Source organism: Propithecus coquereli, unplaced genomic scaffold (genome assembly GCF_000956105.1).
Source record: "Propithecus coquereli isolate 6110/MARCELLA unplaced genomic scaffold, Pcoq_1.0 Scaffold3, whole genome shotgun sequence".
Taxonomy (NCBI): domain Eukaryota; kingdom Metazoa; phylum Chordata; class Mammalia; order Primates; family Indriidae; genus Propithecus; species Propithecus coquereli.
In genome coordinates this window covers 4,028,215-4,055,095 of record NW_012148618.1, presented here as the reverse complement: position 1 = coordinate 4,055,095, position 26,881 = coordinate 4,028,215, and the positions used below count along the sequence as shown (strand labels likewise).

General features: G+C 36.9%; 2 protein-coding genes across 2 annotated transcripts; both read right to left on the bottom strand.

The window, feature by feature from the left end:
• Nucleotides 1-4,198: 4,198 nt before the first annotated feature.
• Nucleotides 4,199-5,174, bottom strand: LOC105814325 (olfactory receptor 4F6). The gene has a single exon (XM_012649254.1). The coding sequence runs from the start codon at nt 5,157-5,159 to the stop codon at nt 4,221-4,223; it is 939 nt and encodes a 312-aa protein (XP_012504708.1). The 5' UTR covers nt 5,160-5,174; the 3' UTR covers nt 4,199-4,220.
• Nucleotides 5,175-15,027: 9,853 nt separating this feature from the next.
• LOC105814338 (olfactory receptor 4F15-like) lies at nt 15,028-15,966 on the bottom strand. Its single transcript, XM_012649267.1, has one exon. It carries the CDS (start codon nt 15,964-15,966, stop codon nt 15,028-15,030), a length of 939 nt encoding a protein of 312 aa, XP_012504721.1.
• Nucleotides 15,967-26,881: the final 10,915 nt, after the last annotated feature.

The window sequence follows — 26,881 nt, the reverse complement described above, 5'->3', positions numbered from 1 at the left end:
CTAAGTAACTGTATCATCTTTCAGTTCCAAGGTAAAAAAAAAAAAAAAAGAATAAAGGTTGACTTCAAAATATTAAGAGGAAGTAACAGGACTTGTTTTTCTCTGTTTTTTTTAACCTCAGGTGTAGAGGATTGAGGTAATCATATTCTCTGTCAACGATGCACTATGAGCATTGGTTTAACAAAGGGATCCTCTCTTATTTTACTTGTTTATTCCCTTTAATTTCCATTCCCCATTTCCAACCCCTTTCCCTCAAAGACAGTCATTCTTGTGTTTTTAAAGTATGTCCTGCTGTTGTGTGTGTTATTGTGAAACATGTTTTATTGTTTTGTGTGCATATATATACAAAATAATGTTTTACATCTCATTCTAATTCTTTTTTTCCCACTTAGTTCATGTTGCTACGTATATGTCTAAATACCGTCTTGCACTCTGTGGTGGGTACGCACCATGTTCTGCCTGTCTGATTACCCAGATTACCTCCAAGTTTTTCAGGGCCCCTGCATTGGATTACACAATTGTTCCTTGCCTCCAACTTCTTCAACCTCTACATCCCAATAATGTTAATATTCTAGAACACAGGAGTGTAATGACAGTGGTTGTTAAAATTCTAAAATATTTGCATACTGTTTAGAATATGGCCACTGTCACAAGTCCCTTGAGGTTCTACCTGCCCCCAAGTTCTTTTCCCAGAATTTATGAATTAGCTACTAAAAGTTAATGTGTAGAACAGCAGGAATCTCCAGGACCCTGCTCCAATTCTATGGCCAGCATCTGTTCTGATAGGTCAGTGCCTATATGTGCAGTTGTTTCATGTTTTGAATATCATACCTGCCCTGTACTAAAAGCAACACTGCCATGAACACCCTCCTACATGTCTCCCTGAAGATCAGCAATGACGATGATCATATCTTTCAAAGCATTAAGAAGCATTGACCCTTTGAACTAATGATCATTGTTTATTAATCACTGTTTTATGGTATAGAAAAACAATACAAATAAATTAAATAACTAATCTAAATTAGTGAGTAGATTACAGACCTAAAAATAATATTGGGGAGAAAAAAGACATTTTTCCTCTCCATTCTCTTAAACCCCAGGGTGAGGGTGTGGAAAACAGTCATTAATTCATCCATGTTGCTGTGGTAACAGTTACATGTCAAAGATTCATGACAAAATAGTCAAATGCCCACTCAAATAGAATTAGGCCAGAGGGCCTGGGTGAAACATAGGGGCATCAGGAACTGGTTAAGGTGATTAAAGTGCCAAAGATACTCTGGTGAGAACCAGAGTTCTCTGGGGAAAACTAAGAGTCAGTTGACAGAGTTCCAAAATACAAACATCAATTCTAATGGCATAAAACTAGGAAATTCAAAAAGAGAGAGGCCAAGAGTTCCATCTGGATAGAAGCAAAAAGTAACTGAATCAAAGAAGCAGCGAGAGAAGAGGACCAGGAGTAGTCATGTACGCAACCTACCTTTACAACGCAACCAAGGTGGGATGGAGTTGTAATAATTCTTTGCTTATACCCCAAGAATTATCTAAGTAATATATGCAGAAATGATAATAAACCATCATCAATCCCATAAATAACTTGGGGGAAGGTATTAACTACTTTCATAGGAAGAAAGAATGCAGATGGCATTCTTTGAGAAGTCACTTCTCTTCTCTTTTATTAAGATAAAGTAATAGCAATATTAAGATAAAATAATAAAGTTGGTTTATTACCAGCTGAGCAAGTTTAACATCCCTGGTGATGTATGGATATTATGTACCCCCTGATATCACGTGATAAGAAGATCTCTCTATCTTTTGAGTATTCTTTACAAAAATCCTGAATCCATGTCTAACTATTAATATAAGGAAAAACTTCAGACAAACACAAATTGAGGGATGTTCTATGAAACCCCTGACCAATACTCCTTAAAGTGTCACAGCCATGAAAAACAAGAGAAAATGAGAAACCGTCACAAACCAGAGGAGATTAAGGGGACATGATAACTAAAAGTAATGTGATACCCAGGACTGGATTCTGAAACATTAAAAGGACATTAATAGAAAAAACGGTGAAATTTGAATAAAGACTAGAATTTAGTTAATAGTAATGTACCAGTGTTGATTTCTCAGTTTTGGAACATGTGCCATGGAAATGTAAGATGATAACATTAGGGGAAACTGAAACTGGGTAACGGGTATATGGGAACTCTCTGTGCTAGCTCTGCAACTTTTCTGTAAATCTAAAATTATTTCAGAATAAAATCTTTATTTTTTTAAAAATCAATAGGATCAGAAAAAGAAATGTGAAATATTACTAAATATATTAATCAAGTTAAAATCATGTTTGAACATTTGTTGAAACTCTGCTGTTTGACAGCTACTCAAGATACCAGGTGAATAATATACAGTGCACGTCAGTGAAAAATTAATGGTCCACTGGGAACACCAGAGTTATCAACTGAGGAAACATGATCTAAAATGTCAGAAGACAGGAAAAGACCAGGGGTCTGTTGACCTAGATTATCGATTTGGATCTTGTATAGATCATTTTTATCATCTTGGGCTAATTATTTTCCAGTAGGTGAGACTGTCTAAAATGAGGAAACTCTGAGAAGATTTATAATTTGAATTGAACTTTGTGATCCTACTAAGTAACTGTATCATCTTTCAGTTCCAAGGTACCTGTCTACTACACTCCGTGTGATGCAGGAGCAGGGTTCTGCCAACTTCCTCTTTTTTTTTTTTTGCCAGCGCCCCCGTTTAGACTCGCCACTAGAGGGCACTAGAGGGAGACCGCAAGGCTGGGGGTGGAAGAAGGGCCCGTTCCTCCCTGTTGGAGGTCTGTGTGCTCCCCCTCTGTTTGCTGTGCCTGTGACCATCGCCTAGTACCACACTCCTCACCTCAGCAGCCTTGGTTCCTTTCCAAAGCAGCAGCGGAATCCAGTTGCAGTTTTCCCAACGCTAGAGTCGCTCGGCCCGCACACTCTCCGCAGGAACGCCCGCACGGGCGGCGGCGCCTCTTCCTCAGCGGTGGCGACCCACACGCCCCCCTCAGCTCAGAGACACTTGTGCGGGCCAGCGTGCCCTCCTCAGGTATTCGAGTTTCCTCTCCACAGGTCCTTCCTCGAAGCTTTTAATAGTTTGGGTTTTTTTTTTTTTTTTGAGTTTTAGTAATTAACCGCTTTCCTTTATTTCCTCATCGCCATCCTACAAATGGTACATCTGTAATCTTAAAGTTCATTCTTTTTCAAATAACTAGTGAAGTGTTGAAAGACAAAATTACAACAACTTTAGTTAAATATCTAATTGGCTTTTATTGGTGATTCTAGAGTTGGGCAACACCTCATTCTCTAAAATAGAGTGAGTGCACCAACGAGCTGAGCAGAGGAGTTTGGTTTTTTAGGGAGAAAGGGGCTGAACAAAGCGGAAACAGAGAACGAAAAGGGGTTTGATTTTTCAAAAGTACTTCCCTTATAGGCTTAAACAGAGGGATCTTATTATGCTCACTCAGGTTCACTGGAATATCCTGGGGGTTTTGTTTTGTTCTGTTTGAAAACTGGCCTGTTACAAAATATGCGGCACTTAGCACTAGTGACTCCATTCTGGTTTGATCGGGTCTGCTGGGGCCTAGTGAAGGAGGCTGGTCCGAAACAATGGCCTCCCATAAAGTTTGTTTAACACAACTTCATACTTGGTTAATAATTCTTTATATCAAACTTCCTTTTTTCAAAAAAAAAACCAAACGTGATTTCTGTCTCCTTACTTGACTTCTAAAGGACCAGATTAGCAAATAAATAGCTAAAAGATAATGAGCTGAAATAACAGAAAACAAATATAGTAAGACAAATAAGATAAAGTAAAAATTAATATTTAACTTTAAGATAGTCTACTTAAAATGGGAAAAATAGAAAATGAACAATAAGCCACATACTGACTTTCAAAATGAATTGTTTAATTTTATAGTAATTCTATTTGGCACGATGCAGAGCTAAGACCACTGGTGAGATAAAGTAGCCACAACCTATAATCTTTAGTGTTTCTATCTCTTATATAAATAGTCAAGAGACTGTCATCACAATTCTATTTGGGGAGGAAAAGAAAAAGACAGGGCACAACACATTTTAGTAGATAGTGACATTCTGGTTAAATTTAACATAGCTTATTTAGCAGGTATCCATCTGAAATTCTAGTGTCCTTTGCCTTTTTATATATTCTTAATATATTTAAGAGATTTTACTGTAATTCACAAACCGAGTACATAATCTTCTCATTGCCACCTTCATCTCTTTATTCCTAAAAGTGTAGATGACTGGATTTAGAAAAGGAGTGATAACTACATCAAAGATGGCAAGGAATTTATCCAGATGTGATGTAGGAAATGGCCACATGTAGAAAAAAATTAATGGCCCAAAGAACAAAACCACCACAGTGACATGAGCTGACAGAGTAGAGAGGGCCTTGAATATGCCCCCTGAAGAATTTTTCTGTACAGTCACCAAAATGAAGATGTAAGAGATGATCAGGATTAAAAAGGAGGCCACAGAAATAAATCCACTATTGGCAGTAACCATGAATCCCAATGTGTAGGTCTCTATGCAAGCGAGTTTGATAAATCGAGGAAGATCACAAAAAAAGCTGTCTAATTCATTAGGACCACAGAAAGGCAAGTCTACAATAAAAGCCAACTGGGTCACTGAGTGCATAAGGCCAATAATCCAGGAAGTGACTAAAAACAAAATACATCTTCGCGGACTCATGATAGTCAGGTAGTGGAGAGGCTTACATATGGCAACATATCTGTCAAACGCCATGGCTATGAGCAGCACTATCTCAGTGCCCCCAACTGCGTGAATAAAAAAGATTTGAACTACACAGCCCCCAAAAGAGATAGTTTTGTGCTTTCTGAAGAGGTCATAAATCATCTTGGGAGCTGTGGAGGAGCAAAATATCAAATCAATAATGGAAAGGTTGGCCAGCAGGAAGTACATAGGGGACTGTAAACAGGGGTCAGAGGTCACAGTTAGCACAATGAGGAGGTTTCCCATCAGGCTTGCCACATAGAACACAGAGGAAAAGAGGAAGAGGAGGAGCTGGATCTCCCATGAAGTAGAGAGCCCCAGGAACACAAACTCGGACACCACGGAGTGGTTGGCTTCATCCATTGCCTCTGTCAGCAGTGACAATTCTCATGTCACCTGAAAGAGGAGAGGAAGGAGAAACTCTGATTTAGGACAAATAGCACTGACCTTGGCAATTAGTGGGAAATTTGAAAGTTTTCAGAAAACTAGACAAAGGCTAATTTATGCCTTTGGAGACTATTCCAGTCACAAATCAATTCACATTCCTCTATTATATATTTTATTGCCAAAAAATATATTGCACAGAATAATGCTTTTATTTATTTGGATGGATACTTCTGTTGTATTTTTAAGTGTTACTTATGTATGACTATAAGCTAAAGACTTTTTACAAATTAAATATATTAAATACTTAAGTAACATAACTTGAACATTTCTCAATATACTAATACCATACGTATGATCATATTGGCAAGTTCTTTCGAAATACGTAACATGCATGTTTAGGGCATGGGGATATATATTTCTCATATCTGTAAATTGAGAAGACAAGTTATTTAGAAAAAGACAAGAAATATAGAAGTAGAGGATGCCAGCTCACAACAGTCACCATGAGGGCTGGAAAAAGTGACACAATTGTGGGTACCACGAAGGAGATTCTGACTAAGGAGATTCTTCCCCAAGGAAGGAAAGAACATGAGACCACAAGTAAAAGAGGCAACCAGAATGAGAGTGATGAGTTGTAAATCTTAAGTAAAGGAGAACAAGTAAAAAGATAGAGGATTTAGACATGGCCCTATCTACTTTAACTGCCTGTTAAAGTCCCTGTCTACTTTTAAATGAGATATTTAACCCCATTCATAATTAAATACATACTAAAATAGCAAAATGCTAGTTTTTCTTACCAGTTTTGCAGATATTTAAACTTTTTACAAAATTCAGAGTTTGGCAGAAAATGGGGAAACAGACAATCATAACTGGTAGTGGGAAAGCAAACTGATAAAACATTTGCCAATTTGGAAATACCTTCTAAATTTTTACATGCTTGTACACTTTGACTCAGCTCTTCTACTTTTGGGGGAAAAAATCCCTGAATATATGTATGTGTGCATGTGAACAAAGTGGACAAAGAAATAGTATTTCTTTGTTATTTTTGATAAATGTTATTAAGAGCACACGATAACTTCAATGTGTAGACTAGGAGAAAACTTAATTAATTTATATTAGATTCAAATAGGAGACTAGCTAAATAACTTACATGGGATCATTTCTGTGGAATACTATGCAACCATTTATAACACTGAGGTAGACCTAAATGTACCTAGAATAGATAGCGGAAACCAGGCATGGTGCCTCACGCCTGTAAACCCAGTACATTGGGAGGCTGAGGCCGGAGGATCACTTGAGACCAGGAGTTCAAGACCAGCCTGGGCAACATAGTGAGACCACATCTCTAAAAATACATATACACATATAATTTTTAAAAAGAGAGACGACAAATAGGAGAAAGGTTGGAAGTTTCCTGCGCTACATTATCCCATCTGGGTTTAAAAATAAAATTAAACAAATAAAATAATAAGTAGATAGAAAATGTCTAGGTTGATACACAAAAACCTGTTAATAATTATCTCTAAGGGGTGGGGTTGAGAAAGTAATTAAGGAAAAGAGAACTTTTACTTTTCACTTTGTGCTCTTACTGTCTTAAATTTTTGCAGTGAGCACATATCAATTTCACTTTTACAATAAGGTTAATGTATGTGAATTTGGAAAACTACACAATTTATATCTTCAGAGCATCTAAAGATACAATCATAGTCTATCTCCCAAGTTAAGACAAAGATCATAGGTACTCCCCAAATATTCACTAACTTTCTTACTCCACTCATCCCTACGCCTCACACTCTAAGCTAAACTACGTCCTCTTCACTGGACATGCTCCCAAATGGTATCTACTCTTCCCTCACACACACTATCAAATATTTTAGCTCATGTCTTCTTCCACATTCTTCACTTGACATGCAATGCTTTTACCTCTCTCTAATTTTTCGTATTCAACACCCAACCTACAAAATTCCTTCCTCCATTAAGTCTTCTTTGATACCCTTACTCTTACGTACACCAACTGAAGATAAATTTTTTTTTATATTGCGGTAACCAAACCAAAAACACTTGTAATAATAGTGTTCTAATAGTGGTTGAACAAAAAACACTATTGGATTTCCTGTCATTGTAAATGATGTCTCTTTCATATGTCTTTAAAATATCTTTTTAAAACTTTCTCATAACAGGATAAATGATACATTTATAAAGAACAACTTAACTTGGAATCACTTAGTTTCCTTTCACAGTGACTATCATCACAACCTTCCCACTTATCGATTTATCCAAGCAAATGATTGAATTCTAAATTGCTCCCCTAGAAGCTGACAGTTACTCTGTCAATGCTTCCGGTTCCTACTCAATCTTAAACTCTTTTTAATTTTTACACAAGACCTTGTTTTATTTTTAAAAATATCTTTTATGTGTCATGTTAGCAAAGATTAAAAAGTTAGATAATTCCTAATGTTGGTAAAAATTTGGAAAACAGGCTTGTACACTCACTGTTGGTGCTACTGATTTCTAGCCAGACTTTTGTGTTCTATCTACACTTAAAACTTAAGGTCTCTGGGTACCACACTTTGTATCAGTCCCCATGAAACAACTTCACTTTTTAACAAGGGCAGAATAGTACTTTAAATCTGATCCTTTCAGGGAAGACAGAGGGAAACTGTGCACTTAACTCACTACTCCAAAGGAAAATAGGTTATCTGTGATGATAAGCAACTAAATCCCAGTGTGCCTTTGTAGTGTTCTGAATCCCGTGATGTGTCTAATACAGAGAACTGACCTCTGCCCACATTCCCACTGTTCAGCATAGAATGTAAAAAGAGAGAGAGATGCCTCAGAGATCATCTACTGACTAGCTGGCTCTCTCCTGCCCAAGTCTGCTCATCCTTGTGCTGGCCAACATAAACAGGAAATGAATTATAAGTCATATGAGCTTACCACCAAGTCGAGAAAGGCGGATAATTCTAGAGTTTTTCGAAAAGTAGATCCGTGTTTGTAATCACTCAGATTTGTTATCTTCTACATTTTTTTTTCTAGAGATGGGGTCTTGCTACATTGTCTGGGCTGGCCTCAAACTCCTGGGCTCAAGGGATCCTCCCACTTTACCTCTCAAGATTCTGGGACAGCAGGCATAGGCCACTGTGCCCGGCTGTTATCCTCTACTTTCTAACCTTTAGTCTCCAGTTACTAGGTTGAGTTTAAAGTTGCTGGATAATACTAAAATATGCAGGAAAACATTTCAATCTGATTATCATGGAATTTTCTCCACTAGTTTGTTCTTCCTCAGGTGGGTAGAAAGAGCTCAAGACACCACTGATAATAGGAGAAAGATAGACGGAATGGGCACTGGAACTGCACGCTCTCAAAATGATTTTTCTTACTGCTATCAATGCAGCCAGCCTTGTAAAAGTCTATTGTTACGACCTGAATGAAACTTTACTAGTGAATGTAAAACGCTTTTATCTTAGAGTTAATGAAACCAGGGTACAGGGAAGACAAATGACTCTGCTGAAGCTACAGAACAAAGTGGTGGCAAATCCTGAATTAATATTTTGACCTTTGGCTTCATCAGTCCAAGTTATTTCCATTATACCTTGTTTCTTTAGCTGTGATGGTCCAATCTTCGTGTTCTGTCTGTGGCCCAGGAAACCATTATATATCAAAGCTAGTTTCTTTAGCATTGTCCAAAATGCTCCACATTTTATTTTCACTGGACTCCAATCTTCCAGTCCTTCTTTATTCTTTGCCTGGAGACACACATGCAAGACGTCTGTGCAAATGTCACTGGAATAACCTTTCCTGTACTATACATAAAATCATGACTTGACTGTACTCATTCTGCTGCCTTCTATATTTTGGTTGTTAGTCATTTTGCTGCAGTTTCCATGTTAAATAGCAGAGCTGATTCGTTTTTTCTGGTTGATTAATTTCTCCCTCTCACTGCTCTATGTGTTTCCACTTGAAGTTCTGATCTCCATCAGAGACAGTTTCTATCCATTTAACCTACCTGCACCGATGTTGAAATTATCATGGAGTTAGAGGATCACAAATGCAGAGCTCGTTGATGTTATTATCACTTGGCACAAAAAGCCATATATAATACCTCCCTGGGGGAAAGGTGGCTAATTAGCAGCACTGAAAAGTGAGATTGCCATCTTGAGTACATTTGGCCAAGAGAATTGTTTCCTAAGACCACAGAAATTTGGCCACAGCAATTAAAGGGAAAAGCTGGTAATGGGTCACTTGAGGGGAAAGAAGAAGGGAGACTAGGGATTTTTGTGTGTGTAATAACTACAGATTTTAAAAATCCATTTATCTGCTTGTTTTTTTCTGTGAGTGAAGGGACTCCATAAGAATGAATATACCTTCAAAGAAGCGAAATAAAGTTTATCATCTCCATAGGAGGGGAGAAAATGGGAAAAAAAGAAGCCTCCGATGTGGCATCTAGAGTGTACCATTAGAAAGGATAACTAAATTAGAGGTAATAAGATGTACAGTTTCCCAGTCAACATTTAGTTTGTTCTTTATTGTGTGCTGGTGAGGAGAGATGAGTAGGGTATTATAAGAGCAGCACATGGGGATGGACTTAAAATGCTAGTGGATCTGGGATAAGACAAACCATTAATGGTTTAACCTCTCATAGGGCAAGATATTTTTTTCTAAAAAAAAAAAAACAGAACAGAAAACCTCCGGTTATATTTTATAGTTTTACATCAAAAGTGCGCAGAGAGAGAGTCAGTGAAAGGGCCATTGATAAACTACAATTATACAGAGTACCATGTATCAATTACCTAGTGCTGCATAACAAAGTAGTTTAAATCAATAGCATTTTACTTGCTCATGAGTCTGTAATTCAGGCTAAGCTCAGCTAGGCCATTCTGCTGATCTCCTCTGGGCTTTCTCATGAGGTGTCAGTCATCTGGTAGCTTGACCAGGGTTACAGGATCTAAGATGGCCTCACTCATGTGTCTAGAGCCTTAGTGCTGGCTATAGGCTGGGCCTCTCTCTCCAAGGGGTCTTTTATTATTCAGTAGTTTTGCCCAAGCTTCCTTACATGGTGGTAGGGAGAGCTACAAGTGTGCAAAGGCAGGAGCTGCAAGCAAGCTATACCTGAGTTCTGGAACTCATATGACATCACTTTGCCTCATTCCATTGGACAAAGCAATGTACACAAGACCAGGCCATGTTTAAGGTTGGAGAAATAGATTCCGCCTCTTGGCAGAAGAAGGTACAAAATATGGCAGCCATGTTTTTCAATCAACTAGAGACTCCATGACTATCCATTTTGAATCTATCCATATGTAGGACACGATTCCCAAGACAAATAAGAGAAAGCTTGGCTATTACCTTGTCTCCATCTACTTTTTTATCTTTACTATTTACCATGTAATTGGACTAAATTGAGTCTCTGTTGAAATCACAGGCTCTCTGGCATATAAAGCCTAGAATATAAACAGTCATCATTATATTCACCAAAATTTATTCCAAGGCTGAGTTGTTGCAACAGCATCAATAAAAGTGCCTTCTTTAATGCCATTTGATATTCAGTTTTCAGCTGTAGCCCTTGAAAAGTCAACAAAGGCACAGAATTAGAGAAGTAAAAATAAATTCCTATCTACTAACTGTTCAACTAACTGTTCAACTACTTTAACATCTATTGATATGATAAAGAAATCACCACAAAACAACCTTTAGTGAAAATCCAGAAGAAATCAGATTCCTTTAGTGAACTAAATTTAATAGAAGAGAAAAGAAACCTACATTGCTTTAGAGAGTGGCTCTGGGATCAGAGAGATCTGGATTCAGATCCCAGCTCCAACACTTTATAGCTCTGTATCCTAGGACAAACTTCTTGACCTCCCATGCCTGATTCCTTCTCTGTAATGGGGGGGGAAGTCATAATAGTACTCACTTCGCACGGTAGTTGTGGGATTTCAATGAGATTATGTAGAAATTAGATAGTGCCTGGCATACAGCACTTCATTGTAGCTGGGGAGATAAGGGGAACCTTACTGGTTAATTATATTAGCTAAGAAGGAAGAGTTTTGTATTTGCCAGAAAGAGCTGTTTTTTGACAATTTTTTTTTTTATTTTTTATTTTTTATTTCAGCAAATTATGGGTGTACATATGTTTAGGTTACGTGTGTTGCCCTTGGTTCCTCCCCCCACCAAAGTCCGTGTTTCAAATATGTCCATCCTTCGGGTAGTGCGCATTGCACTCCTTGTGTATACAAATACCCGTCCCCTCCTCCCTCCTCCCCCCTCCTCCCGCCGCCCTTCCCATGGTACAGATGATTAGGTTAGGTGTGTTGCCCTTGGTTCCCCCCCCACCGAAGTCCGTGTTTCAAATATGTCCATCCTTCGGGTAGTGCGCATTGCCCTCCTTGTGTATACAAATACCCCTGCCCTCCTCCCTCTTCCCCCCTCCTCCCACTGCCCTCCCCCTTCCCTAGCATCCACTAGATGTTGTTCTGATATGTGCATTTATGTGTTGATTAGTTAATACCAATTTGATGGTGAGTACAAATGGATCCCGTTCTTCTGCTCTTGTGGTGCCCCACTTTGGATAATGGGCTTAAGTTTAATCCAGGAAAGTGTAAGAGGTGCTAGATCACTGTCATTTCTTATGATTGAGTAATATTCCATTGTAAACATATACCAAATTTTGATAATCCACTCATGGATTGACGGGCACTTGGGTTGTTTCCACATTCTTGCAATAGTGAATTGTGCTGCCATAAACATTCGGGTGCAGATGTTCTTATCGTAGAATGTTTTGTGCTCTTTTGGGTAGATGCCTAATAGTGCTATTGCTGGATCGAATGGTATTTCTATTTTTAGCTCTCTGAGGTATCTCCAAATTCTTTTCCACAGAGGCTGCACTAACTTACAGTTTGTTTTTTTTGAGACAGAGTCCCCCTCTGTCACTCCAGCTAGAGTGCAGTGGCATCATCTTAGCTTACCACAACCTCAAACTCCTGGGCTCAAGTGATCCTCCTGCCTCAGCCTCCTGAGTAGCTGGGACTACAGGTGTGTGCCATCATGCCCGGCTAATTTTTTCTATTTTTTGTAGAGAGGGAATCTCACTCTTGCTCAGGCTGGTCTCGGACTCCTGACCTGAAGTGATCCTCCTGCCTCGGCCTCCCAGAGTGCTAGGATTACAGCCATAAGCCACCGTGCCCAGCCAGAAAGAGCTGTTCTTGAAATTTAGTGTTCAATTTTTTTTCTTTAAGCTCTTGTTGGGGTACTTTGCAGGAGCCTAATGGTATGGAATTAGGAAGCAGTGTATCATTTGTTCAATCATTTCCAGCTGCAAATTAAAGCTGTCTTATTAAAATTGGCTCATCCTCTGCCTGGACTGATGCAACTCTCTGGGCCAGTGAGAATGAAGCAACCCCATGAGGTGTTCGCTGAAGCTTCATTCTTCTCGTCAAATAACATTACTCTATCATGGACCAAATATCTCCAAGAAGTAGATGATGCACTGCCCTTCACTTGTGCATGGTTGTGTCTGAATATGAGAAGGTTATAAAATTATTTTAGTATATAAGTTACCTGTGGGTCTTAACACCTTAGAATAGTAAATAGATGGATATTTTAATGATACATTAAAATGACAAAACACAAATATTAAATAGCATTATATTTTATTGAGTTGATATATGTTTTATGTTTACTATTTTATGCTATTAAGTATATAGAGAAAAAATGTGTTCAGATTTAGAAGTACAGGACAGAAGGACCCACCATCTTGAGAGGCAGTGGAGTATGGCAATTAAGAAGGGATGTTGCAGCAGAAGTTGTTTGGATATGCATCTCAGCTCTACCACTTGCCAGCTGTGTGTCCCTGGTGGTGGTGGTGTTGGTGGAGGTGGTGGGTGTTGGATAAAACCAGTGAATGATCTTTAAATATCCTGTGAGAACATTGATAAATGAGAAATGGCTGTGGCAGTTTCAATCAGACTTGTAAATGAAACAGTTAAGGGCAAGCAGAATGATGATAAATCTGACCTGAATTTTATTTGGAATGATTGTGTGTTTAAGTTTCCATTTGTCAATAGAAAGTCAGAGAATCACATAATGTTTGTGAGGCTAATATCCACAGAGGCACTCTGTGAAATCATAAAGAGAAAGAGAAGCATAAACGAAGCTTACCAAGAGGGAAAAGGAATAATCACATACGTAGATAACCCATGGCCAATGGCTAATTTTGCTAAAAAGAAACATCTCTCGCCTGGCTGAGTTAATGGCTGAGCCTATATTTGTCCTAATAAATATATATTACAAGTGAATTAGCAATTTTAAAGAAGTCCAAAATAAAATAAAAATAAATGTGAATGTAAAAGGGTAAAATAACTTCCTAAGAGAAGTCTGAAACCTGTCAATGCTTTAAGAAGATGGATTCATTATAAGGATCTACCAAAAATTACTACTCTACAGGGATATGAGTATATATGTGACATTTTAAAAGAATCTTTAGAATAAATAGGCATTAGTATAATGTTGTTATAGTTATTAGTTTATAAATCCAAACTTTTATTTATAGATCAGAGAGACTTTGTCTCTGGCTTATATTGCCCTTGGGTCCTGAAAGTTCTGGAGTGCCCAGCTGTTCAGTCATGGAAACCATGATCCACTAATAGAAACAGATTTTTTAAATGCAATAATATTCATACCTGAAATTTTTGAAGCTTACCTAAGATAATTGCCAGATCTTGGTAGCAATAAGCAAAGTGATAGTGAATGCCGTTTAGACTGTTCATTAGAGTAGAAAAACAATCTAGACAGAGAAGAGTGTTTAATTGTGGACTTTTTAGTAAATGACATAAGTAAAAGGAACTGAAGAGACCAGGAACAAGTGATGATATAATCGTGCAATTATAAAATAACCAGGACCTGGTTCAAGAAATTTCTAGTTGGGCTGCAAATAGAGAAAGAACTTGGAAACAACAAACAATCATATGAAACTGATGATAATGAGCTCACTGGTGTCTCTTCTGCTCACTGGGGTCAGAAATAGAAAGCAATACAAGGCCAGAGGTATAGTTTGTTAGTGGAAAGCTCTAGAATCCAAATCAACAAAAGTGGGCTTAAATATTTTTTAAATTTTTTCAATCTAAAAATGATCTAATTCTCATCCCAAATCTATCATCCAACATCTCTGTGCCTGAGTATTATCATCTATGAAATAATAGGTTGGAACATGATCCTCAAATTCCAGTTCTAAAATTCCATAATTCTATTATGCAGCCAACCATTCTCTAAGTAGCTGAAGGATACAGGAAACAAGCAAATACCAAAGGAAGAAAGGAGAAAATCAAACCAATTAGGTTTTATGGCAGTTCGGTAGGTACTTTGAGAAATGGACATTAACCAATTCAAAATGGGGAACGTATATAACAGTGAAAAGGAATAATACACTAATTTCCAACATTGAATTGTTGAACATGTTCTCTGGCACCTTTTGAGAGCTAAGACTATTGGAAGTGGTAGACTGTGACAGTCGGCTTTGGTTTGAAACATTTACACAGTAATTAAAAGGAGAACAAACAGAAAGCATTTCTTAATATATAAAATAATACCGAAGTAAAAATACTCACCACAGAGTTATCATGAATATTAAATAATTTATATTAAACATCCAGCACAGGGTCTGAAACACAGAAGTCTCCAGCGTTAGCTCCCTTTATCCTTATTGATTAAGGTACTAGAGATGCACAATGACATGGTAAATGCCTAAATGTAACCTAGTACACAAAATTAATAGCAATCTAAAATTTCGATGACTTTATTTTTTCCATTGTCATTGAGTGTAGAGCTACATTTTTGTTTGCCTTTAGAATATTCAGGATGTCTTCCTATGACTCACAAGCTGATGGCAAAGTTTCTTCATTGCTGCCTTCATTTCTTTGTTCCTAAATGTATAGATAACTGGATTCAGAAAAGGAGTGAGAACTGCATCAAAGATAGCAAGGAATTTGTCCAAGTGTGATGAGGGGAAGGGCCAGGTGTAGAAGAAGATTAATGGCCCAAAGAATAAAACCACCACAGTGACATGAGCTGACAAAGTAGAGAGGGCTTTGGATAAACCAGATGAAGAGTGTTTCCAAACAGTGACCAGAATGAAGATGTAAGAAATAATCAATATGAAGAAGGATCCCACAGAGATGAGTCCACTGTTGGCTGTGACCATGAACTCCAGTGTGTTGGTCTCCATGCAGGCAAGTTTAATGAGCTGAGGAAGATCACAGTAAAAGCTGTCCAATGCATTAGGGCCACAGAAGGGCAAGTCTATGACAAAAGCCAATTGGGCCACTGAGTGGATGAGGCCAAGGATCCAGGCAGCAGCCAAAATTAAAATGCACATTTGTGGGTGCATGATGGTCAAGTAGTGGAGAGGCTTACATATGGCCACATATCTGTCAAAGGCCATGGCTATGAGCAGCACCATTTCTGTGCCCCCAATAGCATGAATAAAAAAGATCTGAGTTACACAACCCCTGAAAGAGATGGCTTTGCGTTTTCTAAAAAGGTCATAAATCATTTTTGGGGCTGCAATAGAGCAAACTCCCAGGTCAAGAAAGGAGAGATTGGCCAGCAGGAAGTACATGGGGGAATGTAAGTTAGAGTCAGAGGTCACAGAGAACACAATGAGGAGGTTTCCCACCAAACTCGCCATGTAGAACACAGAGGAAAAGAGGAAAAGAAGAAGCTGGATCCCCCATGAATTGGAGAGTCCAAGGAACACAAACTCAGATACCACAGAGTGGTTGGCTCCATCCATTGCCTCTGTGAGCAGAGCTGACTCTAACATCACCTGAAAAGAGAGTAAAGATAAGATCAAGCTTTGTGAGGAGTCACTGACTGCATAAGTTTAAAACTGTAAGCACATAACATCACCTTACCTTACAGAGCCAAAACACCTCTATATAACCCCTTTAACTGTAGGTGCAGAAAATAGGCAGCAAATCATTGCCACAAAGCACTGCTTCTAATTCCCCAGACTCCCCAAAATTCTACAGATTTTGGTAAAAGAAGATTAGACAAAAACAAATGCTGAATCAGACGAGGAGTTATGAGAGGGCTAGGAATGTGCTGAAATAACATGAGGGAAAAAAGGGGGAAATGGAAACGAACTCATTGATTTTCCTTCACGGTTTGTTACTCCTGCCCCTAGAGTACCCCAGACCTCAAGCAATTTTTGATGACCTCTGTTTTTCTTATCCCTCTGATTGCTCCTATATGCAGTACTATCGCCGTCGTTCATACTGTCTCATATTTTGCCTCATGTCATTGAAGTTTTATCAAATCATATTCACCTTGTCCTCAGAAGAAGAGAAGATAATGTAGAAACCCTAAAAGTATCCCACTTTTGTCGCTGAGCCCAGGGAGCAGGAGCAATCATAAAGCCTGGGCTGTGACAGCATATGGTAGAGAAGGATAAGGCCAGAAAAAAGAGGTATGCTGGGGAATCTGAACATGAATAGAGCTAATACAGTGTAGCAAACACAATTCTACATGATTGAGATTTGAAGATCATTGGCCATGTTAACATTTCATGTTTCATTGAATGGTAGAAAGAACTTGCACTTGGAATCAGAAGAGTGTGATTAAATTCTAACCCTGAGTCCATGAGAACTTGACTAATTTCTTTCTCCCATCCCTTCCATATTCGACTCACTTCTTGAGCTCAGTTACATTATTTGTAAAATAAAGAGGATGGGCTAGGTGATGCTAAGTAATCCTTCCAAGTCTAACATTTCTTTTTGAGATAGTCTTACTCTGTTGCCCCAGCTACAGTGCTTTGGCATCATCATAGCTCACTGCAACCTCAAACTCCTAGGCTTAAGCGATCATCCTGCGTCAGCCTCCTAAGTAGGTGGGACTACAGGCAAATGCCAGAATGCCTGGCTAATTTTTCCATTTTTAGTAGAGATGGAATCTACTCTTGCTCAGGCTGGTCTCGAACTCCTACACTCAAGCAATCCTCCCACCTCAGCCTCCCAGAGTGCTAGGATTATAAGCGTGAGCTACCATGTCTGGCCCCAAGTCTAACATTTCTATTATTTTATAATACAATGCTAGCCCAATATGTAATGAAGTTCTCCATAATGATGGTATTCTCTGCATTGGACTGCTACCATGTTCACATTTTCCTCCTCTATTTGTAGTTGGTTCCATATCCCATGGAAGCCCTTCTCTTCACAGTACTCTTCAGTACTCTTCACAGTACTCAGCCCTTCTCTTTTCTCTAATTCCTTTTGTGACTCAGTTGACATATTATTATTATAAGTTTGCTGTATCATTTATTTTGCCCTTTATCATAACCATTTATTATCAGTCAACAAACATTAACTAGATGCCTACAATGCACACTGGACACCGTGGACTTATTGAAGCATTAAAATGTTCACTACTCTAAGGCTTTTACATTTGTGCACACAAACATAAAAGTAAATAATAAAAACAGTACTATATAAAAAATGTCAAGTAAGTAGTATGATCATAAGATTTCTTTTTTTTTTTTCAGGGACAGAATGGATGATCATAAGGTTTTTGAAGCAGAAAAGATAACCATGAGCCAGGGTGGTAGTGTATTAAGAAGCGTATTAAGAAAGAAATCAGAAACTATGCTGCACTTTAAGAGGTGGATCTAATTTATGTCAATATACAGCTTAATGTCTGAGCATAAAGAATTACTGAGACACTATCACGGACTATCTTTCAGTCTGGAGCAGTGGTTGATGAGCTTTCTAGGGAAATAACGGTAACCGAAAACAAAACCAAAGCAGTGGCTACCACATGAAAAACACAATTACTCCTTTACATACACTATCTTGTTTACAAAAGCCATGACAGTTGGCATTATTGGCTTCTTTTTACATTTAGGGAAACTGAGACCAAGAGAGGGAAGTAGCAAGCTAGAATAATAAGTGGTAGATCTGATATTGATACCCTGGTCTCTCTCTTATCCAGTAGATAGAGAAGACTTTGCTTTTTTCTCATGACTTTCTAATTGTATGACACACTTCAGTCCCTTTCTGGATGCCTCATGTTCTACCCTCCACATCCTAGGCAGATCTAAGTGAGAGAGGAGAAGGCAGCTTTGTCCTTAAGTATTTGCAAACATCTGAGTTTCTTAAGCTGCTTCAAATACATACTTAATTCATCCTGGCTTTTTAAATAAACATGCTAGGGGAAGGCAAATTCATATAGTACCTGCAGCTCAGAGCATCCTGGTTGGGTTTCCAGACTGCTATTGTCTTGATCCACAAAATTCTTTAGCTTCCCATGAGAGACTCAGTCCTTACTACTCTCTAGTGAATGAAGAAAGCAAAGGTGCTCTGTCTCCATGTCAAGAAATGAAATAAAGTCCTGAACTAAAGCAAATCAGATTCTACTCCCACTCACAAGACTGCCTCCTAACCATTCTAATTCCCTTTTGTGGATCTCAACCTTAAATAGCAATGGGCTAAAAAAAAAGTAATTTTAGTTCCTAATTGCGTATTCTTTTTCTTCTCATTTGTATCAATTCTTGATCATTAAGCTCAACTAAAGCTTCTTCCCTTGTTCAAGGGAATATTTGATTGATTTCTATACAAAACAACCTTGTCATCAGAAACACTATTCAATACTGGCCTTTGGGACTTCAATATTGTACACCAACATCCCTAAGCTATTTCTATATTTGTCATCAATATACTTATTTAAAGATCAAAGGTATGACTATTTCCAAAGACTTAACCACATTCCACCTTCCCCTGGTTAGAAATAGCATTACTTCATGCACAAACAGCTATAAAAATGCCATTGTGAAATATATAACTAATTGGCACACAGGGAGTACTGACCAAATGATACTGCAGAGATTTGGCATCACCAATATGAGTTCATTTATCCAAGGGAATTGTCACCCAGAATCCTAGCAAGCTAACAGAGAAAGCTATAAACGAGTCACAAAGGGAGAAAAAAGGTCAAAAGTGAAAGGACATAAAAGACCTAAAGTACATAAATAATAATGTAGATCTAAGTAACATCATACTCTAAAACCTAAAACATCATGTTTTCTTTTCACATACCCATAAGACCATATACCACAAGAACTTTCCAAAAATGGAAATAGTACAGATAACATACTCTAATCACAATATAAGAAAACTTGGATTTAATAAAAAGAGGAAGTAGGGGGGGTTGAAAAAAAATAAAAAGAGGAAGTAAAGTAAAATAAAAACTAAAACTTAAACTTCTCCTAGATATAACAAAGGCAAAAAAAAAAAAAAAAAAGCTACAAAGATATCTTTGTGAAAATTGAGGAAACTTAAAACTGGACTGTATACTAAATGACATTAGGGATTTAATATGTGTTTTGGTAGAAAAAATAATGATTGTTTTTAAAATATTTGTAATTATACACAATTGGGGAAATGTTCATCAGTGAAGGAGTAGCTAAATTATAGAATATCTGTATAATGGAAGCAATGAGAAGATTAGGGAAGCTCTGTTTGTATGGATATGAAATGGTTTCAAATGGTAGGAAGTTTTTTAAAGGGAATGGATAGGAGATAATATTTTATATATGCACAAGTAATCAAATATGAAGTATGCAAAAGAAAAAAGTAAAATTTTTTTTACCTCTGGGAAGAGGTATTGAATACCTGAATGTACTTTTGTAATTTTTGAATAGATATTTCTTATTTAACAGTTTTTATTTAAAAATAAGAAGGAAGAGTACTCATTCCAAAGAGTTCATTTTATGAAATTTTTCCCTCTAGCTAATGCTAGAGCACTAGTATTTGAATTTAACATTTCTTCTAAACCTTTAGAAGACCATTAGGGATGGGAGGAGACCCCAGAAAAGTCCATGAGATATAAATACATAATTTTTTTCTTTTTTTTCCTTTATTTTTTATTGTATATATTTATGGGGTACAAGTGCAATTTTGCTACATTGATATTAATATATTGCATGGTGGTGAAGTCAGGGCCTTCAATGTATCCAACACTGGCGCAATGCACATTGTACCCATCAGTATATAATTTTAAAGTGTAAACACTTCGGCAATAAGACATTTGTAAAAGCAAAAATTAAAACAAAAATACAAGGATGTGAATTTTCTCTAGGTTAATCTCTAAATTTATCACAATTTAGATAAAAGTATCATCAGGTTTTCTTCAGGAGCTAGATAAATTAATTATAAATTTTAGTGAAAGAACAAACAAGAATAGCCATAAAACCCTGAAAAGGGAAATCAATGAATAGGAGGAGAAGGAGTAGGAAGGAGAAATCTCTAACAGATATTAAAATATATTAAGAGGCTGTATAAATAAAAATAACTACATAAATAAACAAATAAATTACTGGGACCAAATAGAAAATGCATAAAAATTCCAAATTGCAGTTGGAAATTTAGTATTCAATAAAGATAACCTCACAAATTCGTCAAGAAATATGGACATTTTAATAAATGACTTGAGGATATTAGAGAACTATAATATATGTAGAAAAGGTTAAATTAGACTCATTGCTGACAGTGCACCAAGAAAACTTCCAAATGATGCAGAGGTCTAAATATTTTTTAAATGAACACATAAGTATTAGAAGAAACATGAGTAAATTCCTCTATAATCTGTAAGTAGAGAAAACATTTCTAACTATTAATATAACTCAAAATCTAGATGCGTAGAGAAAAGATAGCTAAATTTTACAATATAAAAATAAAAACCTAAAAAAAAATCTTTGCATTGCCAAAAATATCATAAACAAAGAAATAATGGGAAAATATTTTGCTACTTAAATGACAAAGGTTTATATACCTAACATATGAAAATTGTCTAAAAAATAGTGATGAAGAATTCATTGGACCAAAAAAAATAAGCAAGAGATAAGAGGAAGTAGTTTGGAGAAAAAGAAATGTAAGTGACTTTTAAACATATTTAAAATGCTCAAATTACAAGTAGTAAGAGAAAGGCAAATCAAAATTACACTGGGGTAGGGACTTTCTCTTCCAGACAGGATGGAGTAATAGGACCCTGTTTTGACCCTCCCACCTTATACCAGTGGAAATTCAGGGAAAATATATAAAACTTGAGTACCAGATATTGGATCATCAGCACAGGGTTATGATCTTTGAGAGAAGGGAAGCAAACAAAATGAGCCCTATGACTGTACCAGTTTACTACCTAGCAGCAAATGTCAGGCCATGCAAGGAAGAGGAAAAAGTAAAACAGGACGTTTGAAGAGATCAAAGCAGATAGAATGTGCAATGAGCCACAGAAGAGAGAGCTCTGATGATCTGTAGAGGACTACCTTCTTTGAAGCTTTGACTAAGACATGGTCTGCACATGTATAAGCAAAAAATAACTACTGGAAAGTGGTAGGTAGAATAGTGTACACAACACACACAGGGAATGTTTTGGGCCCCCAAAAGCCAGAAGGGAAAGGCCCCATAATACATGGAACATTTGGGTCGGATCTTATTAGTAGTTACATAAGCCCTTGACTAAAAAGGCTGCTCTGGAAGAGCTTTAGGCCTAAAAGCGAGACTCAAAGGAATCCAACAGATTCCAAGTAACATATTAAATAACTTCCCTCTGGAACAAAATCCAGAACTATTTAAGAAATCCAGAAATGAACAACATAAAAATCCCAAAATCCAGCCTGCAAAGAAGCAAGAGAAAAAAATCAATGAATGGAAACAGAACCAGAAATTAAAGAGATGATGGAACTTGTGGTTTTACATGTTTAAGAAGGTAGGGGAAAGAAAATATGAGCATGATGAAAAGAGAAATGTAAGTTTTTTTAAAAAAAAGATCCAAATGGAACTTTGAAAAATAAAAATACAATATTTAAAATGAGAAATTCACTAGGTGGAATGGACAATAGATTAAACACTTCTGAAGATATTATCAGTAAATTTAACAACATAGGTATGAAATTATTCAAATGAAGCACAGAGAGGGAAAAAAATGGAAAAACTATTTCAGAGTATCAGAGACCCTGATACACACATAGCTGTACTCCCAGAAGGAAAGTAGAGGAAGGGTGCAGAAACAGTACTGGTTGAAATTTTACCAAGTATGATGAAAACTATAAACTGACGTATCTAAGAAGTTCAACTAACTCCAAGCAGAATGAACATAAAGAAAATCATCCAAAATAGAGCACAATCAAATTACCAGTGATGAGGAGAAAATTTTTAAATGATCGAGAGGAAAAAGACACATCACATATAGAGAACAAAAATTAGATCAGACTTCTCACAAGAAATTATTCAAGAAAGAAGACAGGCTAGTGTGGTGGCCCATGCCTGTATCCTAGCACTCTGGGAGGCTGAGGTGGGAGGATCGCTTGAGCTCTGGAGTTTGAGACCAGCCCAAGCAAAAGTGAGACCCCATCTCTACTAAAAACAGAAAAATTAGCTTGGCATGGTGGCGCATGCCTGTAGTCCCAGCAACTCAGGAAGCTGAGGCAGGAGGATTGCTTGAGCCCAGAAGTTTGAGGTTGCTGTGAGCTATGATGATGCCACTTTACTCCAGCCACAGTGAGACCCTGTCTCGAAAAAGAAAAAAAAAAAAAGACAACAAAGGAGAGACATCTTTAAAATATTGTAAAGAAAAACGTGTCAACTAAAAATTATTTACATAGCAAAAATATCTTTCAAAATTGAAGACAGGCTCTTAGTCCACAATACAATTAAACTAGAAATCAATAAAAGAAAGATATAGCTTGAAATTTCCAAAATTATTGGAGATTAAACAATACACTTCTAAATAACACAAGAGTCAAAGAAGAAATCTCAAGAGAAACTTGAAAATCAGGGTGACTATAATCAACAATAAGTCAGAGTATACTATAAAATAACTATTACAGAAGAGTGGAACTGGAATGTTCCAAACACAAAGAAATGATAAATTCTTAAGGTGATGGATGCCCCAATTACCCTGATTTGATTAATAGATACTGTTTTCCTATATCAAAACATCACATGTACCCTATAAATATATACAACTATTATGTACCCATAATAATTAAAAATAAATTTTTTTTAAAGTTATGTTTCTTGTTATTATCTAAAGCAACAAGCATTTCTCAAAACAGAAGTAATATACTCTCTGAATAATCCTCTGGAGGGATTGCTTGCCAATGTAATATTCTTTTTCCTGTCTCCCTGAAAAAAATACATAAATAAATAAAAGCAATTTATCAAAATTTGTGGAATGTGGCAAAAGCCATGCTTAGACGGAAATTTACAGCATTGAATGTACATGTTAGAAAAGAAGACTTAGTAATCTAGGCTTCCACCTTAGAAAATCAGAAAAAGGGCAAATTAAATCCAAAGTAAGCAGATGAAAAGAAATAGTAAAAATTAGAGCAGAAATCAATGAAATTGAAAAGAGGAAACCAATACAGAAAATCAATAAAACCAAAAGCTGGTTTTTTAAAAAAGATCAGTAAAATCAATAAGCCTCTAGCCAAGTTAACTAAGAAAAAAAGAAAGAACACACTTTACTAATGTCAGAAATGAAGGAAAAAACATTGCTACAGATCCCATAGACATTAAAAGAATAATAAAGGAATATTATAAATAACTCTATGCCCACAAATTTGATAACCTAGATGAAATAGACCAATTCCTTCAAAGACACAATCTACCAAAACTCACACAAGAAGAAATAGACTATCTGAATGGGCCTATATTTATTAAAGAAATTAAATCAACAATTAATCACCTTCCCAAATAGAAAGCACCAGGCCCAGTCAGGTTCACTGGTGAATTCTACCAAACATTTAAGGAAGAAATTATACCAATGCTTGAAAATCTCTTCCAAAGGACAGAAGTAGAGAAAATACATCCTAACTTATTCTATAAGGCCAGCACTACCTTAATACCAAAACCAGACAAAGACATTAAAAGTAAAGAAAACTACAGACCACTATCTCATACATGCAAAAATCCTCAGCAAAATATTTGCAAATTGAATCCAATAATACAGTCTGCCTTCCTTATCCATGGGTTCCACATCCATGGACTCAACCAACCTCAAATCAAAAATATTTTGGGCCGGGCGCGGTGGCTCACGCCTGTAATCCTAGCACTCTGGGAGGGCAAGGCGGGTGGATCGCTCAAGGTCAGGAGTTCGAGACCAGCCTGAACAAGAGTGAGACCCCGTCTCTACTGAAAAATAGAAAGAAATGATCTGGACAACTGAAAAAATATATATATATATATAAAATTAGCCGGGCATGGTGGCGCATGCCTGTAGTCCCAGCTACTCGGGAGGCTGAGGCAGGAGGATCGCCTGAGCCCAGGAGTTTGAGGTTGCTGTGAGCTAGGCTGATGCCACGGCACTCTAGCCCGGGCAACAGAGCAAGACTCTGTCTCAAAAAAAAAAAAAAAAAATTTTAAAAACTAACAATAAAAAATAATACAAATTGAAAACCAAGACATATAACAACTATTCACATAGCATTTACATTGTATTAGCTATTATAAGTATTCTAGAGATGATTTAAAGTACAATCATGCATCATTTAACATCAGGGATACATTGTGAGAAGTACATCATTAGGTGATTTCATCATTGTGTAAACATCATAGATTGTACTTACACAAACTAGATGCCATATTCTACTACACACCTAGGCTGTATAGTATAGCCTATTACTCCTAGGCTACAAACCTGTACAGCATGTTACTGTACTGAATACTGTAGGCAACTGTAACACAAAGGTAAATATTTGTGTATCTAAATCTAGCTAAACACAGAAAAGGTCAGGAAAAACATGGTATAAAAAATTAAATATGGTACAACTGTATAGGGCACTTACCATGAAAGGAGCTTGAAGGACTTGAAGTTGTTCTGGGTAAGTCAGTGAGTGAATGTGAACATTACCATAAACCATTGTAGACTTTATGAACACTATACACTTAGGCTATACTAAATTTATTTTTTAACATTTTTCTTTCTTCAGTAATAAATTAATGTCAGCTTACTGTAATTTTTTTACTTTAAAAACCCTTTAAAGTTTTTTAACTTTTTTACTTTTTTGTAATAACACTTAGCTTAAAATACAAACACATTGTACAGCTGTACAAAATATTTTATTTCTTTATATTCTTCTTCAGTTTTTTCTATTTTTTTTTTTTTTACTTTTTAAACTTTTCTGTAAAAACTAAGACACAAAACCACACATTAGCCTAGGCCTACACTAGGTCAGGATCATCAATATCACTGTTTTCTACCTACACATCGTGTCCTACTAGAAGGTCTTCACGGTCAGTAACACACACAAAGCTATCATCTCCTGTGATAACAGTGCCTTCTCTAGAATGGCTGAATATTATTCCTTTGCGTATGTATATGTGTTTTTCACATTTTCTTTCTACATTCATCCATTGAAGAACACACTTACATTGTTTCCATATCTTGGTTTTTGTGAATAATGCTGCAATGAAAATGGGGAGTGCAGATGTCTCTTCAAGATAATGATTCCATTTCGTTTGGATACTCAGAAGTGGCATTGCTAGATCATGTAGTAGTTCCATTTTTAATTTTTGAGGAATCACCACACTGTGTTTTGTAATGACTGTATAAATTTACAGTCCCACAAACAGTATAAAAGGGTTTCCTTACTCCATATCCTTGCCAACACTTGTCATCATTTGACTTTTGATAATAGCCATCTTAATAGATATGGGGTAATATCTCATTATAGTTCTAATTTGCATTTCCTGATGATTAATGCTATTGGTAAATGCCAGCTTTTGTACCAACTGGGACATAAATCCCTTGAAAATGGAGGATGCTGTCCTATTTGATGCAATACATGCCTTAAATGAGTGACAATATAAGGTGCCATCTCTTCCATAGCCAGAATATATAAGCTCAAGGTGGAAGAAGACACTACAAGAAAAAAACGACCAAATATTTTACAGAGGAAAATTATATTCCTATTGTTGAAAACATATATTTAGTAGGGTTAGAGGTTCTGGTGTAACAAGAATGCTTCCAAAGTGAGCATAGCTGGGACTGGTCTCTGACGACTTTGAGCTCCTTATGTCACTAAACCAACAGATGGAAAGGGGTCTGCCTCTGACATTTGTGTGGCCTGGGGCAAGAGCCAAAACAGAATTCCACAAGCTACATGTTGAAATATTTGAAAGTTTTAAATCAAGCTAACAAAATTCCAAGTATAATAAGTTCTCTCTTAACATGTTGATAAATTTATCACAAAATATATGATAATATATGCATCTATACACAGAAAATTTGGAAAGTCAGGTTTGTGGATTTTGGGATGTTTGGAAAAAAATTACTGGGTTCTGGGGACTAGAGCATGATCCAGAAGCAGGGACATCGACTCCAGGTGGACACGCCTCTTTGGCTTTGTAAAATCTTCAAACCATGGTGAAGGGCATGATCAGGAAATGGCCATCTTAGCTTCTTTTGTAGGATGGGGAACAGGGAAGGGGATTCTCTTCCTTGGGTCTAAGGACAGTCCTGCCTGTCAGGTTGACATATCCCAGTTACCAGGTGGAAAGTTGGTTCCTACTTCACAGTGGGGACAAGGAATATTAAGTCCAGAACTCGGGATTCATTAGGGGTGCATCTTAATAGTCTTTTGCCCAGTAGTTCTCATGAATGGAAAATAAAGGCATTCCATCAAAGGATCATCTGAAGATTGATATCCTATAGGA